Below are 18,809 nucleotides of genomic sequence, written 5' to 3'. Positions count from 1 at the left end.
AGCAAAAAATAGAGGGGAAAAATGTAGGCAATGAAAAACGTTGTCCACTAGGTGGTGTTCTTTCCCCTTCTTTACATAGTCCGCTCACAACGTCCATGGCTTTTTTGTATCACTTAAAAAGTAAATAAATGAAAGATAATTGTTTAATGTCCAGATGGCAACCTATAGCTGGTCATTGTCGAATGTTTTCATTTTACCTGAAGTTTCAGATACGATATGACAACTTTATATATATTTATATATATAAAAAGGAGTTCAGTCAGTGACAGCTGTGTGCCTCATGTCAAGTCACTTTGGGACGTCAGTGTTGCCATGTCCGCTTATTATAAGCGACTCTGGGCTTGTTTACCTGTAAAAGTTGCTTGTAAATATTTGTAGGCTATTTGTTGAAGGCTTGTTTCTAAAAGTGTAGTTGCCTATTTGGGGCTTGGTTCCTAATGTTGTTTAAACCAGTGTTTCAAACATTTTTCAAGTCAAGGACCCCCAAATTAAAATGTATTTGTCTGCGGACCCCCATCTGAAATGAAAATATTGTATTTCTTTGGAAAATAGCAGATCTAAAATCTCACAACACGTGAGCTTGTAGATCGGCTATTTTCAAATACCCAACGTATATGTGTTTAAAGGGCGAAGCGGGATCGCTTCTTTTATACTTGTTTTTATAGACCTGGTTGCTTGTTTCTCTCTCAAAACCTGGCAACGCTGTCACTCACATTGGAGAAAAGGCGCACAGGGGAGAGTAGCCCGTATCCCATTCATGTAGTGAATACAACTTTTGTACAGCTTTTAACTTATCTAAAACATGTTTTCATCTAAGTTTTCACCCGGACAAACGCAGGGTAAACATTTATTTTCGATTTGATCTTTTGTATTGATAAGTGGAATAGCCACAGGCAGGCATAATATTGCGAAGTAAACGACATGGGAATGAATAACTTTCACCTGGAGACCTGTGCTGTGGGAAGCCTGATCACTTTCATTATGGATATCATGATGTGGGATGGATGGATGCTTCTTCACAGAATGGTGTGTATAGCCTATTATTGCATGATTGGCAATAGATCTAGGCTTTGATTTGATTTTAGTGAATACTTTATTTAGAAGTTTGCAGAAAAAAAGCACAAGAAAGTACAGTTTAAATACAAGGTCAACTAAATAGGATTGAAAAGCCTATGAAAGCCTAATGGCTTGTTTCAAATGGGATCCCCATGTACTCAATTCATAGTGATTCATAGGCTACTGTATCTGGCAAGTATTTTGTTTATGAGAAGATTTAATTTCATTGGCAATAAACTTTGTTGTGGCATGTTTAATTTTGTAGACAGTTAAACTTTTTGTGTTTGTTTGTTTTGTGTTATTCTAAATAAACAGAGTATAGACTAGACTACTGGACTACTACATTATATAGAGTATCTAAACACTGTTTAAACCTGTGCTTACTATTAGCTGTAACCTGTAATGCTCAGCTCCAAAATATGTGCTCCCCACGCTATAACCTAATGTCAAAATGTGGCATGCATGCAGAGACTGTAAGTGGTGGGAAAGGTACTCAGATTTGTATATACCATTACCACAATGTCCAAATACTCTGTTACAAGTAATTCAATAATTAAGTAGGCTAAGTAAGACTTTTGTACTTTTAGTACAAAAGTATTGGCATCAGTACCAAACGCAAAAGTACTCATTATGTTAATGGTCCATTTCTCAATGATATTATTGCATTAGTAATGCGTGAAGTTGCTTTACCATTATTTTATCACTTCATGTATATTTTGTAATATTCATCTACATTTGCTAAGTAACTAACTAGTAACTATACAGTTGTCAAATCATTGCAGTGGTGTACAAAGTACAAGATTTGCCTCAATGTACTGTAGTCTGGTAGAAGTATAAATTAGGCTGTCAAAATAAATCATAATTGTAGTTAAGTACAGTAGCCTACTTGGATAATTAGTTACTTTTATCACCACTGCTGTAGGCTATATCTACAGTATGTCTGATATTGTTCCACTCTGTACAGATACAGTCTCTGTCTCTCTGTCTGTCTGTCTGTCTGTCTGTCTGTCTGTCTGTCTGTCTGTCTGTCTGTCTGTCTGTCTGTCTGTCTGCCTGTCTGTCTGTCTGTCTGTCTGGGCATGAGTGTCATTGATTACAGCACAAAATACTTAACTGGCCCAGATCAGGCTACAAGACACGACGTGCCGTGGGAGCATGTTTCTCAGTTTCCACGTACACTATAATAGTACACTATTTTATCACACCTACCACTCTGGAAGAAGAAGTAGTGTATAATTAGAATGCCACGTTAATGTCGATTTGCCAGCACGCATCAGTCAATTGGAAAGCAAACTTTGCAAGTTTGTGGTACATGAGGTATGGATAGCAGGCTACATTCTTGTGTAGTTTGGAATTTGCAGACAAACAGAGAAGGAGAGGTGAATGGTGCCAATAAGAATTGACGCACCGAGTTGCATACCAGTATGAATGATGCTGTGCTGTGACAGCAATAGCCTACAATGCAGCCCACCATAGCCTACATGTAGCCTCCAAATTGATATGTAGCTTCGGAACACCATTTAAAAATGATTTGAGCCAGGGACCCGCATAAGAGAAGATTTGTCAACTTCTGTCAAACGTTTTCAAAAATAGCCGATCTACAAGCACAGAACACATCGCATCTCAACACATTATGACTTTGTAGATCAGCTGTTTTTTGAATAGCTGAAAATCAAAACAGGGCTTAATTGTTCCTCATTTTCCTTAATTGATCCTCCCCTGGAACCCCCCCAAGGACCCCAGGGGGTCCGCCCCCACCCTACTTTTGAGAACCACTGGCCTTCAATACACAATGAATGAAAGTGGCTTTTGGCTGGCTGGCTGGCTGGCTGGCTGCACGGTGCTGAATTTGCCTTCACAACACTTCACAATAAAGGGGTGGCAGATATTAAAAGCATTTATAACAAGATGATAAATGGTACAGTCAGTAGTATAATGGCGGTCTGGTTATGAGCAGATGATCAAACGTGTCATATGCCTCAGTGGTTTGTGAATATTTGAAAATGTCAGCTTATGGTCCATTTCAACACAGCTTGAGCGTTTGGCACAATAAGCTGAGATAATTGCGAGTACTGTAAAAGCCTGAGTGTTAATTTAACTCAAGAGACTGTACAAATGTAACCCATTTGTACACTTTCAGAGTTACAAATGGATACATTAACACTGAGGATTTTACTGTGTGTAAGATAAGATTACATGTAGATGAAGATGAAGCATCACTAGGCTTGAATTGATGATTAATTGTTGACGGTGACATTATTTGTTTGCCTTTAAATCACATTTGATCAGACCAATTACTGCTATTTTAGAAACTACACTTCACTTTCACCTATACTTTATTGATTATCACTTATAGGCAACTTTGCTATTACAAAAAAGCAGGGAAACATCAGGTAGATGCTTGCTAGAATGTAACGTTTTCCAGACACCAGATATGCTCAGAGAAATGTAAAGCCATATAATGAGTATGATTGATTGATTGATTGATTGATTGATTGATTGAATTCTTTATTAGTCAGAAATGTAATCAGCACGTGGTACAGTCAGACATAGGGCTAAAAGGATAACACAAAAAAGTCCTGGAGACTTGTTTTCATTGTGGTCCTCGTATTCAATTCATCAACATAGCATAAAAATAACACCATTTTGTCATCAACAAATACAAAACACTAGCCTACATATGTACAAAGGAGAAAAAGAAAAAACGGCAGCAGTAAATGACACCTCGTTTCTTTGGGAAAATGCATTCATCTCCCATTGTGGTCTCCTGATAGGTGATTTTTCAGGCCAGTTTTGAAAGAAACCATGTGATTTTCCCATTTTTAAGGGATGGTGTCAGGGCATTCCACATTTTGGTGGCAGAGTAGTAGAATGAGAATGACATTTTCCCATGTTTGTTCTGTATTTGGGTAGATTTGTGAAATGTCTCCAACCTAAAGGATTCCCTCCTTTCCCTGGTACAGTACAGTAGCCTACTTAAAGTACTGTAAGTGATATGGTTTTGGTTAAAACGTTAAAGCTCTGTATTCCAATAGTAATCATTGCTATGGAGTGTTAATTCAGTAACAGGGGTGTCCCCATTTATTCAGCTCTTTTAGTAAACAGAAAACAAATGTTCAGGTGGGTTGCACATTTCATCCAATCAGGATAGAGGACCCCACAAAGCTCATTTATCCGCTTGTGTTCCAGTTCCAATTTTGTCTGCTCATTTATTTGCTTCATCCCTTCCAATTTCACTTGTTTATCCTTTATGAGTTCTCTCTCCTGATTGGATGAAATTGGTATACCGACCTGATTTCTTTTGTTTCTGTTTACTAAAGAGGTGGAGAGATGAGGAGCCCCCTGGTCTTCAACAAATACTATATTGCAATTATTACTATGGGACTATGGAGCTATTTAACATTTGTGGAATATGGAGCTATTTAACATTTGTTTTAACAAAACAAAACAAAAAATACATCACTTTCTTACGGCACCTTTAGTCTCCGGGTCGGACATGACTAGAAACATCCCAGACAGGTTAGTCACTGACCCTTTGACGAGTGAATGACCCTGGGAGTTTGTGTGCACTGATCTGTGCCCAGGAGGGGCTTTTGGAGTCTCAGCTGTGTAAGAGAGACCTTTGTGGTTGTGGCATGCGGCAGTGTGGTGCAAGACGGAGTGGAGATTTCCTCTTGGTGAAAGCGCACCTCAGTGGACGGGCTAGTACACACCCTTTGATTACACACCATTCCACGTCGACAGTGTTCTACGCTTACAGAATCCAGAGTTCTCCGTCTTGAACTCTTCAGAGCAGTGGTTCTCAACCTTTTTAGGCAGCGACCCCCTCAAAATAATCATGTTAGAACTGGAGACCCCCCACCCTGATAAGCACTTGGAGTTGAGGCATTTAATTTTGTTTGACTCGGTTCTTATATTATTTGACAATTTGGCCAATGTTTTTATAGTATAGTTTGTTGATTACTTTTGATGGTATTTCTTTCCCTCTTTTTTTTAGGTATCAAAAGGTCTTAAAGTCCTTAAATTGTCACTTTACTGTCAACTGGGGACCCCAAAAAAATCATGTGGGGACCCCCCTGGGGGTCCCGACCCACAAGTTGAGAACCACTGCTTTAGAGTGTGAAAATGGACACTTGCTTAACCACGGCGACCTTGGTGTCCACATTTTGGGGCGTGACAAAAAGGAACAGAAAGGGGAAATTCTAAACATTTCTAAAGTCAATGGAAAACAGTTGATCTAAGCTAAAAATGTTGTAGATCGGTTATTTTCAAGTTTCAAAAATGTTTGTGGTTCTCATGTGGTTAAGTGGTTGACACTCTGGATTTTGCAGTGCACCCAGTCACTCAGAGCCCTAAACTTCTCTGATTCCCGTTGGGAGAATTTCACATGCAGTGTCCAACCAAGGCCTGTGTTTAGATTACTGTCTCTCCTGGGTCTGACCACAGAGCTCGCAGCTGGCCCAGGACGGAGAGAGGTTGCAACAGGATGTGAGAACTGCAACCTCTGGTTGTGTAAAGAACCGAACAGGAACCCTGAAGGGTCCCGCCAGGCTCATCATCATCAATGTACACAAAACGCCAGACATGTATTTGGGTCGGGGCAGCCTGAGCGTTCGTTCTCCAAAACACAGCAACTTGTTTCTTGATTATATTGGCCATTATATATTTTTATACATCATCATCGGCATCAGCAATTATGCAGCCGTTGTGTCCTGAGTTTTAACAACTTTCAACCTGGGGTCCCTAATTTGGGCAACCCTAACCCCTACTCTATAGGTGAAAATTTGTGGTTGATAAAATAAAGTTCAGTTAATGCGTTTATTTTGTACCTATGAAGTAGTTATTTGTGTTTACTTATTTATTTTGTTGCTTTTAAGTTAAACGTTCTCAGATAGAAACTTTAATCAAATCTAAGTTTTTCCAAGTCAATTAGAACATTTTGCGCTTGTTGACAAAACATCGGTCAAAAGATCAGTAATCAGTGGTGTAGGACTGTCGGTGGTTTGCAGGTCTGGTATAGGTCTTGTTTTGTGTGAAAGACACACACACACACACACACACACACACACACACACACACACACACACACACACACACACACACACACACACACACACACACACACACACACACACACACACACACACACCCCTACCTTTCTATTAGGGAGTGGGAAGCTTTTAGTCTGTAAGCTGCAGTTCCTGCTGATTAATAGCAGCAGTCACACTAATGGCTTCGCCTTGTGGCAGGACCTGTAATCATTTAACAGTGATCCATATGCAATCACCAACACCCTCCACATTCCATTGGTAGCACCCGAAGGATCCCATAAACACGTGTTTTCATCAACACAGATGTGGGACATTGGATAAAAGCTAACTAGAAAGCAGTTTTTTTTGGTCCTGAGTTGTTGTAACTCTCATTTGATTTCAGCTTTAGCAGTTTGGGGGGGCAAATATATGATAACGACACCTTCCTAATGACCTTAGTGTGAGACTGTTATTTGTTGGGACAGCCATGCCGTGTTTTACTGGTGGACAAGATGGTTTGGAGGAAATACATGGATTGCTTTTATTGCTTGTAAGTTGTAACATTGTTTAACACCGTGGCGATCTTTGTTTTGTCCATCTCTGTATCAGAGAAAACAGAAAAGACCATTACTGCATCAAAAGTCATCAACAAACTATACTATATATGGTCAACATTGGCCAAATTGTCAAATAATATAAGAAAGAGGCAAACATTTAGTAAATAGCTGATCTACAAGCTCACAACGCCTTGCGTTGTGAGCTTGTAGATCTGCTATTTTCACAATATTTATCTGTGGAACCGAGTCACAACTAAATTGAATGCCTCAACTCCTATTCCAAGTGCTTGTCAGGGTGGGGGTCCCCAGTTCAAATATGATAATTTGGGGGGGTCATGTCCTGAAAAGGTTGAGAACCAATGTTTTAGAGGTCAAGGACTCAGGGAGAACAGCCAGGGCCATCTGGTATACCACTTATAGTAGTAGCTTCAGTGCTTGACCCATAGTATTATAAGTCACTCCTGCTGCCTACTGTTTTCAGAGATCTGCTCAGGCCAGGCATTGTGCCATCATGTATACTTCTCTGCAAGCTGCTTGAATAAATGACAAGTTAGATAATTTCCTGAGCCTGTGTGTCTCACTGAGTGAATTGATTAGAATCAAACCAGGAGTCGATCAACTGCAGATCCATTTCACCACAGTGGCATAGCTTCTGCTTAAATCCCAGGATTAGTGGGAGGATCATATCCCAAGTTGCTATTATCCCAAAGGTAACCCAATAGTAATCTTTCAGGGACTGGGTGCAGGATATCCGCAGCCATCATTAAATCTATCCTCAGCTTCATTCGACTGCCCACAGCCTCCCAGGTAGAAGGCTTATTATCCTACACACTTACATAAGTATTATGTTCTTCTGAATGCCCTGCAGACTTTTAGCACCACACTTTAAGGCTTAGTGACAAATAGGTTTCTCCCGGCCCCCTCCCTCAACTTTCTGTGTACTTATTCTGGTGTATACCTAATGTGTCTCCCCCTTAGTCTAAAGCTGCATTTTTAGTGCAGGGTGATAGGTAACCAGTGATGGAAGAAGTACTCAGATTATTTTACCTAGGTAAAAGTAGCAATACCACAATTTAGAAACACAAGTAAAAGTCCTGCATTCAAAAGAGAACAAAAGCACTGGCATCAAAATGTACTTACACTGGCCTGGACCGCTGGCGTAGTCCAGGCACCGAGGCTCAGTGTGGTCTGACAGCGTGTCGCGAATTCGAGTCCCGAGCCTTTGCTGCATGTCACTCCCCATCTCTCTCTCCCCATTTCCTGTCAATAAAGGCATAAAAGCTAAAAAAAAAAAATCTTCATAAAAAAAATATAAATGTATTTACACTACAAAACATAAAAAACAGTATTTACACTACAAAACATTAAATGTTCCATTTAATCGGATTGTAATTAGTATTGCATTAATGTTTTCATCAGTTTATTGTTGCAGCTGGTAAAGGTGGGGCTGATTTTAACTTTATGTGCTGCTGGATAACCTAATGCCACATCATCATTTATCAGTTAATGTATGTTTTTGTTTTCTATATATATTAGAGGATTAAGTACATTTTACTTTAACAAAGTTAGTAACTAAAGCTGTCAAATAATTGTGGTGGAGTTAAAAGCACAACATTTGCTTAGTACGGAAAGAATGGAAAGACTCAAGTAAAGTACCACAAAATTGTACTTAACCAGATAAGCCTGACATCATACGTCGAAAATAGCAAATCTAGAAGCTCAAAATGCGTTGTGGTGCGATGTAGTTAAGTACAGTACTTGAGTAAATGTGGCTACTTAGTTACTTTTCACCACTGAGTTTACATTTATGCAGGAGCAGCAGTCCTTCAGATCAATGCCCAGATGTTATCTCTCACAGTAGGCCAGTCATGAAGCTGATGGACTCTGTCGACCAGATCTCTTCTCAGTGTTGACATAGGAAAGTAGCTGTCTGCTAGTAATGGCTTGCATGTCCACCCACATCAGTGGGTGGTTTCACACCAAATCCAGACCGAGAGGAGTTAAAATCAAACAAACAAACAAAAAAACACAAGATTTGTAGAATTGCGTTTTATTCACAAATTAACATTTTCGTCTTGCTACTTCAAAGACAAGACTCAAGTATAAACTTGAGTTGTGTCTGGGTGTACCAGGTTTCAGCGCATGCACGGTGGGTGGGCACTGGGCATGTTCCATTGCCTGGGTCTCTTAAAGATGAGATTAGATTCCAGTAAAGCCCTGGGTGCTTTCTTTTCTCACTTTGTTAAGATGCGCTTTCGTCCCAGAGTGAATCGCACCATCTTTTGGCTTTGCCAAGCACTCTTCACACCATTGTTATGGAAGTTTGCATGTAGGAGGAGAGTTTGAGGTGCAGAGGGCAGAAAAAAAGGCTTAGCATAACCAGGGCTTTGCAGGGACCCCTTTATTGTGGTATAAGCTGACTAAGCATCTATGGGGAGCAGACAGGTTTTATGGCATAATGCAACAATAGGCTTTTAACTTCCCCATTAATATGACCAGCTAGAAGAAATTTCCACAAGTGCTTTGACAGAGGGAATTGAGACCAAGAGTGCGATGCATACTCTTGCAAGACTCTCAGTCTTGTTCAACTGTGCAAAAAATGTATGACTGACAGTTTAATGTTCATTTCATTTACAGGATGAAGCATTGTCTTACGATGGGGAATACAAATAACTCAAGGGCTCTTTAAGAAGGCAACTGGAGTCGTGGAAGATTGGCAGAACCTATTAAAAACAGTCTATAAAAGCGTATCCAGGCACCGCTACATCCAAGAATGAGGATCAAATACACAATATCCATTGTCTTCGTTGTGGCACTTGTTATCATTGAGAAGGAAAACAACATTATCTCGAGGTAAGCCCATTTCAGTGATCAATGGAGCGCTGTTGTGTTTTCCAACAGTTGCACCGAGGCCTGTCCGTTGCATTTATCTCTCTCAAGCTTTAAGACAGCTAACTTATCGTGATGTTTGGCATTTATTTAGCAAACACAAAAATGCTTTCAAATTCCACGCTAACTAATAGACCTACTGTTGTTTTTCTCTTAGTGTTTTGATTAACCTCAACGTCATAATAGGAGAACATTCAGCGGAAGCAGATCTACAAGCTCACTAATGCGTTGCATTACGCAACGTTGTGAGTTTGTAAGCTTGTAGATCTGCTATTTTCGGTGATGAGATTAGGTGTACAGGGAAAAACCAAGAATAGATCCCTGGTGGACACCGGTTAACAAAGTACGGTATATAAGGTTTAAATGGTTATTAAGGCTAATTTACCATGATGCTTGGCATTTATTTAGCAAACACAAAAACAATTTTCAATTCCCATGCTAAATAATAGACCTATTTGCTCTCTCTTTTGACAAAAAAAACAACTAAACAAAACAATAACACAGATTCAACTGTCTGTTTTCAGGGTGTCAGATAAGCTGGCATTGAAGCAGACTCCACAGACCCCTCTCCAGACCAGAGGTCTGCTGAAGCACAATGGTTCCTTCACCACCCTGAACAAGCTGGACCCTGCCTTCACTCTGATGAAGCGTCGCCTCGTCAACTACACCGAGCCCCAGGATGCCGCGGTGGCATCGACGTCGGGCGGCCGGAAACACATTCTCCTCCTCGCCACCACCAGGACCGGCTCCTCCTTCGTGGGCGAGTTCTTCAACCAGCAGACGGACAACATGTTCTACCTGTTCGAGCCGCTCTGGCACGTGGAGCGGATGCTGACGCTGGAGGGCGGAGGAACCAACGCCACAGCGGCCGCGCCGGCGTACCGCGATGTCCTCCGCCAGCTGTTCCTGTGCGACTTCTCCCTGCTGGAGAGCTTCGTCGAACCCCTCCCCGAGGACCACGTCACCGCCGCCCTGTTCCGCCGGGAGTCCAGCAGCTCCCTCTGCGAGGAGTCGGTCTGCAGCCCCTTCGTCAAGGGGGTCTTTGAGCGCTACCACTGCAGGACGCGACGCTGCGGGCCCCTCAACCTGACCATGGCCTCGGAGTCCTGTCTCCAGAAGGAGCACAGGGCCATTAAGTCGGTGAGAGTCCGTCAGCTGGAGACCTTGCGCCCGTTGGCAGAGGATCCCCGTCTGGACGTCAAGTTCATCCAGCTGGTGCGCGACCCCAGGGCCGTGCTGGCCTCTCGCATGGTGGCCTTCGCGGACAAATACAAGAACTGGAAGCAGTGGGCGGCGGACGGGAAGGTTCCCATCGACGACGATGAGGTGAGGAAGCTGAAAGGGAACTGCGACAACATCAGGATGTCCGCCGAGGTGGGCCTGAGACAGCCGCGGTGGCTGCGCCGGCGGTACATGCTGGTGCGCTACGAGGACATTGCCCGGTTCCCCATGAGGAAGGCGGCGGAGATGTACAGGTTTTCCGGAATCCCGTTCACGCGCCAAGTGAGGCAGTGGATTCTCAGGAACACGCAGGCCTCCAAAGAGGCCAGTGGTGTATACTCCACGCAGAAGAATTCATCGGAGCAGGTGGAGAAGTGGAGGTTCAGCATACCTTTCAAAATCGCACAGGTCGTGCAGAGGGTTTGCGGGCCGACGTTAAAGCTGTTTGGGTACAAATTTGTCAACAGCGAAAAAATGCTCACAGACAAGTCCATCAGTTTGATAGAAGAAAAAGTGTTTAAGTTTACATAGAGACTTTGACAAACATGAACTTTGAACCTTGACAGAGGCGAAGCCAACAGCCAGGATACAAATCTGGATGGATCGATATTTATTAGGACTTGTGTATATCTGAGAGATACAGTAAAGTATAAAATATTTTATGATGACGCGCTATTTAAAGTTTATTACATTACTAACAAAAAAAAAGATCAATGAACAAAAGTTGCCATTGAATGTAATATGTTCATATTGCATTCAATGATAAAAAACAGGGATTATTTACCACTCCAAATTAAACGATCTGGGGCTTGTATTGTAGGTCTGTGCAGAATTTAATTTAGACGCCTTAGCAAATATGGCATAATAGAGAAAGCTCTGTCCTTGAGAACAGTGAGTGGTTGTTTTAAATGCTCCAAAAAGAAGAGAGAGAGAGAAAAAAAGTCAGGTAGCTTCTAAAGGTGACTTGCTGAACTTGCACAGTGCTTCTATTAATTTACTTTTTGTCAAACAAGTCATGGGCTAGCAACAGAAGCTGCTTTTATACCAAAGAAACTTGAAGTGAAATGTAATCGGTAGGTGACTGAATGAGTGGCCTTGTGTAGCAACACACGTTGCAGGAAAAGGAAATACCAGCGCCTTGCCATGTAATTTCTACAGTGCCTAACATTAACCACTTAAACCCTAATTCAAAATCTTTGAAAATAGCCTATCTATCATCTACAAAGCTCACACAACGCCTCGCATTGTGAGCTTGCGGATCGGCTATTTTTGAAAATGATGAACATTAAAATCTGAATTGTTCGCCTATAATGACATGCCCAAAATAGGGGCGCCAGGGTGAAAGTGGTTAAGAAGGGATGTTGTTTCATGCTAATTTATTTTTTTCCCCTCTGTTTGCTGAAAAGGTCATTATGGCTCCAGCTCTGAATGTGCTCCACAAATTTCCTCCCCCCCCCCCCCCACCCCACAGTGGGCACTTCTCTTTTGCACATGTATACTGTACTTTGCTGAAAACGTGTTATGCTTCTTAATTGGCTGAAAAGTTTGTTTGAAGTTGTCCTCGTGACAGTGTGCTGGGACCCGTTGTGTAAAAACAGATGTTTACGGTGGTACTGTACTGTACTGCAGACATTCCAACTGCAGCTGGTATGCAGGATCGTGTGAGGTTTGTCGACAGGTCTGTGTCTATTGACACAAGTCTCCTGGCTTGTGATTAAAAGGGGCCCTGATACCCAGGCCTGTGAGGCTGTTTGTCCATATGCCTGTCTGTTTTTTTTGTTTGTTTGTTTCGTGTGTGTGTGTGTGTGTAGTTTTTTTTTATCTTGTTTGTCACAATAAATGTCCTCTTGGTTACAAAATATGTGAATTTTTGTAAGGACACAATTTGGTTCATTTTTGTTTTAACCACTTAAACCCTATATACTTAGTTGACCACATACTAGGTCTGCTAGAATGTCTCGCAAAAAATAAGAACAATCACTGAATGTTTGACCCAGAATAGGGGCGCTAGGGTTCAAGTGGTTAACAGTTGCGATGAAACCAAATTTCACTTAGCGAAAACATCCCCTTTTTGTAATCACATGCTGTATTATGGTCACTGCTGGTTAACAGAGATTAAAGCAACTGCAGCGTAAACTCAAGCAAATGTGGAACAGCTTGTAAAAACATGTATTTTATATTGTTGGTCCATATGCTGTACGTGTTGATCTTCAATGCTTTGCTGCTTATAGAGAAGGATGTGAATGAGTTGCCTTGTATACAGTACAGTAGTAACGCTCTCAATGCAGGAAAAGGAAAATGCCAGTGTGCCTTTTTGTAGTCTAACAATGAACAAGACACAGATGCAATATTGAAAATGGTGACAATATTGATAAAGAATTATCTATTGTTTATTTGTTGTTGGTTATGAATTTCCTCCACTGCAGGAGCAAATGCACTGTATACATACGTAAAGTATATATTGTTGTTTTTGACTTGAGCAGCTTGTCTTCTAGGAAGAGAGGAGGAAGGATTATACAGTATGGAGGCTGCTGCCTGGTTTCCAGTATGTTTACCGCTGTGAAGGAAGGACCTATTTAAGTATCGGAACCCAGCAATTACCCCGACTTTACATATAGTGTGGTCAGAACCACCTGACCCCACCCGCTCACTGAGCACTGCAGTCCTAGCTATGTTTACCCCTCTCTCTCTCTCTCTCTCTCTCTCTCTCTCTCTCTCCCCTCGCTCTCTCTCTCGCTCGCTCGCACGCACGCACGCACGCACGCACGCACGCACGCACGCACGCAGCATTCTGATACTCTATCTCTCCCTGTTTTGAACAGTCTGTCTCTCCGTTGCTCCCTCTCTCTCACTCTCTTTCTTTCTCTCTCTCTCACTCTCTATTTCTCCCTGTTTTGATCAGTCTGTCTCTTTGCTACACAGTCACTCTCTCCCTCTATCACACAAGCACGCACACGGACACGCACACGGACACGCACACACACACACACACACACACACACACACACACACACACACACACACACACACACACACACACACACACACACACACACACACACACACACACACACACACACACTACTCTATCTCTCCCTGTTTTGAACAGTCTGTGTCTCTCCGTTGCTCTCTCTCTCTCTCTCTCCCTGTTTTGATCAGTCTGCCTCTGCTACACTCACTCTCTCCCTCTAACACACACACACACACACACACACACACACACACACACACACACACACACACACACACACACACACACACACACACACACACACACACACACACACACACACACACACACACACACACACACACACACACAATTTTCGGTGGTGCTCTCTCTTCCCCGGCACACTCTCTCTCTCAGCCATAATTCCCCAAGCCACCACCTCAGTTTGACTTACGTTACACACATTCGTGTCAGCAGTCAGAAGCTATCCTTTGATCTGGTTTAGAACTAACCAGGTATTTGGTTGTCTCTCGGTCGCACAATGGCGTCTCAGATGATACACACCACCACACACTGCCGCGCTGTCTGAGTCATGTGCGCCAAAACCTAATGAGGAGAAGCAGGGCATTCATAAACTCTTATATTGGACTGGCTTTATGTGGGACGTGTGGAGGGTGGAGTCACTGTATGGTCGGGGCAAATATAGAATAGAATAACCACTTTCCACTGATTTAAGGCCCTTTCCCCTGTTCCTGAAGTGAAACGAGGGCATTTAGGTAACCCCGCCCGCCTGCCCTGTTATATGGTGCCCTGCCACATCAATCACGAGGGGGTTTGAAATATGCAAAACAGCCGTAAGAGAGATCAGATTAACGCCATTCTCTGCAGCGGCTGTGGTACAAAACTGGCACTCGTCTCTGATCCATACATAAAATACATGCTGTTGCATGCGATAATCACATGATGGGGGAGGACGGGACATTATTCAAACATGCTCAGTGCCTGATTTTGCACTGTAGAATGCAATTCATGAAACACAGCCTCTAGCATGTAATAATTTTACATGTAATACAGTATGTAATGTAATAAAATACACACGGTCTGTTACATCCTCAGCGCACAAAACAATTCAGCAGAATCCTGCAAGTACAGTATGCAATGCATGGTTATTGTTGATCGGTGAGGAGTTGGCTAGGTAGGCACCATAACCATTTAAACACTGTACATCATTGACCGACCGGGGTCCCCCGCAAATGGTGGACAGTAACGGAGTAAATTAACTTGAGTACTGTACTTAAGTACAGATTCTGAGGATCTGTACTTCCTGTTCCTGTACTATGAAGGCTGTAAAGTATTGAGTTTTAGGGAAACACTCTAGCCATGTTTCTGGCTTCCTCCTCCGCTCGCCTCTTTGTTACATCTTGTATGGGTGTACAGGACTATTTAGTTCTGGTTCCTGTTTCTGGTCCCATGTCTAGGTGTTTCTGCAGGCTCTGTATAACGTAGTGGTTCTACAAGCAAGCATATCAGTGCATGCAGTGCAGGTGGTTTCAGAGAGTTACTTCTCTGAAACAAGAGTTACAAGATCCTATAAATTCATTGTGAAAATATTGCAGCAATTCATTGATTTAAAAATTAAGAAATGTACTTCTACTTTTCCTTTAAGTATTTTTTAAAAGCATGTACTTTTACTTTGACTTGTGCTTTAAGAAAATAGCCTACTGTATCTGCAAGCATTGCGACAGTTATGATGCATTGTGAGGCTGTAGATCTGCTATTTTCGCCAAATGTTCGCCTGTTATGACATGCTCAGAAATGGGATTATTACGTTTTTCTAAGCACTAAATACAGCTCTTTCTGAAAAAGATATAATATACCAATTTTATATTGAGCTTTTAAGCTAATTTGTTACTCAGCTAATTCAATTAGACTGCTGTTGTAGAGTATGGATACTGTGTGCAAAAGTTGCATTAGCTTAATCTGCTCATAGTGTACAGAAGGTTCTCTCAAGTTGTCGCATGTCGAGTTTTCTCCCTTGAGCGTTGTGTATCGAGGCTAAACTGGGACACAGTATGCTGTAAGCTGTAAGCTTTGCATGGAGATGATTTTTTCTTGCCCTAATATCATGCTGCTTTCTTATAAAACACTGGCAATAAAACCTGTTTTTAATTAGCCTTTTATGAAACTGGTATGAAGCGTCTTGCAAGCTACTGTCTTGCTGTTACCATATTAAAAGGCAGGCAAATTTGATTCTGTGCCTGAACAGGAAATGGCAACCTGGGGATTTATGGTGGCTGGTGATTGTAAGGTTGCTGTTCTGCACAGACAGCCGACCGCGCCAAGGTTTGGATGGAAGATCAAAGATCAGCGCTGTGCTTTTTATTTGCTGTGTCACAGCTGTACTGATCATGCACTTACTCAGTGGAGTAACTAAGTACATGAACTAAAGTACTGTACTTAAGTACAATTTTGAGGTATTCTTTTTTTACTTTCTTCAGTATTTACAATTTTCAATACTTACTCCACTTACTTCTACCCCACTAGGAGGTTGATTCTGATTCTGATAGCAATCAGTGCAGTGCTAGAGTGTTTGTTCAGTAGCTGGGTCATTCTGTCTCTACAGCTCTTTAATAAACCAATCTGGCAACCGATTGGTTAAAAAATATACAGTATATGTATTTCTTTTATAATAAACAGACTAGAAAAGAGCGCTCATTGGTCTCCGCCAGTCAGAATTGAATTTCTCCCCTATGTAATCAGGTGTGCTCTCTTAGCTCAGTGGTAATTTTGTGCAGGGGATCCGGGTTCGAATCCCGGGTAGGACATGACGACAGTTATGGCTTGCAGCTTTAACCTATAATAATACGTCATAATCTTATCAGTTACTTTATGTTTTCTATTAATGATCTGTCAATTAATGGGTAAAAAATACAATTTGCCTCTGAGATGTAGGGGAGTAGAAATAGGTAGGAGTACATCACTCGAGTAAAAGTACTTCGTATTCTTAGTTTCCAGCACTGCTCTGTGGGCAGTGTCAGTGCCCAGCCAGAGACACCAGGGTAAGAAAAGCTGTGGTCTCTGAGATCAGAGGCTGCAGCTTCTCTATTGAGAGCGCAAGTGATGTCAGCGGTGGCCTAGTGGTTAGGGCGGCCTTGATACCGGAAGGTCCCTAGTTCGATTCCCCAATTCATCACATCGATCATGAATCACCGCTGAATAGCCCTTGAGCAAGGCTTCCATGCAGGGTCCGGCTGGAAACAAGCTTCGTGCTTAGTCCGACACCCTGGGTAAACAACAAACTTTGCTTTTTTTGCTTTGCTTTTTGCACAGCACCTGTGTTGATTTTGACAGTTTATTTAGTTTTAGTCATATTTTAGTCATCTGAAAGTTTTAGTTTTAGTCTAGTTTTAGTTGACTAAATATCATAGATTTTAGTCGACTAAATCTACAGTTGATTTAGTCGACTAAAATATATTTTGGCCGGCCTTGATGGTGTTGTAATGGCTGATTTTACACTTGGTTGCATGCTGAAAATAGCCGATTTACAAGCTCACAGCGCGTTGCAGCGCGACGCGTTGTGAGCTTGTAGATCTGCTATTTTCAGAGCGCAACACCCGAGCGCAACCAAACATAAAAATAACTTGTCTTAGTTCTACAGGATCTCTTAGTCCCTCCCTAACATTTTAGCCCAGTTTGTATTTGTTGACAAAATTGTATATTTTGTCTTAGTTTTAGTCATCGTAGCTTAGTTTTGTCACTGAAAAAAGGTAGTCAACGAACATTTGTCATCATAGTTTTAGTCAAACAAAATCATGCTTCCCGGAGGGCGAACCCTACTGATTTTGGTGACCCCATGGCCTTTCTTCTGGCATCACCCGTAAGCCACAATTTCCACTTGCACACGAGACATCCCAAAATGTAATTGGCAGATTGGCATGGAAATTAAGGATAAATCCTAACGATTTGAGGGACCCCATAACCTTTCCTATAGCGGCATCTCGAGACAAAATCTTCACAATATCAAAATTACTTTGGTTGGGTCTAAGGAGGAGCATGGCCTCTTGGAGCTACTGGGCTTTTAGGCTCTTTTGTCTTTTTATAACTTGTCTGAAACCCCCCTCAAATCAAAAAATGCAAAAAAAACACCAAATTACACCAAATTTGTGAATACTTGACAGCGGTTATAGAACATAACAAAAACCTTGGAAAGAGACTAAACACATGGCCATGATTACACCAACAGAAATAAAATTCACAGAGATGGTTGTTCTTACTGGATTTAGATTCTGCTAAGCAAGTGAAAAATGCCAGAGATGCGGCTTCTGAATGTGGGCAGTGGTGCTATACTTCTGTGACCATTACAGACACCACAGTATGTGTAAAGAAACTAAATATCAATTATTATGATGTCTGTGGTAGCTTTTCAGAGAAAATATTTTATGCGTACGGACAGAAGTGATTGATTTTTACCTTTGAATGATTGAAAATCTGAACTGATTTTTTTTTTTTATGAATGAATAGCAATACAACTCAACAAAAGTTTTTTCCTATAGTCACCCCATGTAGATTTGAATTCATGGATATATTTCTTTTGTCGCATTCCTAAGCCAATAATTTGATGACCAGCAGACCGGTAATAGGCAGCCGTTCCGGTAGGAGACAGACACAAAGGAGAATCTTCGTGTCTCCTACCGGAACCGCTGCCGGTCATCACATTTTTGGATTAGGAATGCAACAAAAACAAAAAAGTCAAGTCTCCATGGGGTGACTAATCAATCAAAAAAAAAAGTAATTTTGGGGTGAGCTGTCCCTTTAAGCCTGATACATACTTTGTCTCACGATGGGGATACAAGCTCTACAAGACCTACAAGCTCACAATGTGACTAAATGTCAATGTATTAAAGTCCCAACCAAAGAAATCCCTAATGGACACATGTGACATTTGATGTCCACCAGGGACGTCTCTCCTAAAAACAATGTAATCTTTCATTTACTGCCCACTTGGGCTTTTCTCATGGTCGGACTGTGTTTGTGCTTGAATCCACTTTATCATTCTGAGAGTGAATTTATCTACAGAATAGCCACCCTGCTGTCTATCCAGTCCCA

General features: G+C 41.7%; 1 protein-coding gene across 1 annotated transcript; it reads left to right on the top strand.

The window, feature by feature from the left end:
- Positions 1 to 738: 738 nt before the first annotated feature.
- Positions 739 to 13,106, top strand: LOC311060446 (carbohydrate sulfotransferase 3-like). Its single transcript, XM_084078627.1, has 3 exons — positions 739 to 1,026; positions 9,281 to 9,496; positions 10,057 to 13,106. Exons 2-3 carry the CDS (start codon positions 9,417 to 9,419, stop codon positions 11,282 to 11,284), a joined length of 1,308 nt encoding a protein of 435 aa, XP_083934753.1. The 5' UTR covers positions 739 to 1,026; positions 9,281 to 9,416; the 3' UTR covers positions 11,285 to 13,106.
- Positions 13,107 to 18,809: the final 5,703 nt, after the last annotated feature.

Source organism: Gymnoscopelus microlampas, assembly GCF_963454915.1.
Source record: "Gymnoscopelus microlampas genome assembly, chromosome: 14".
NCBI classification, from domain to species: domain Eukaryota; kingdom Metazoa; phylum Chordata; class Actinopteri; order Myctophiformes; family Myctophidae; genus Gymnoscopelus; species Gymnoscopelus microlampas.
This window is presented reverse-complemented; position numbering and strand designations above follow the sequence as displayed.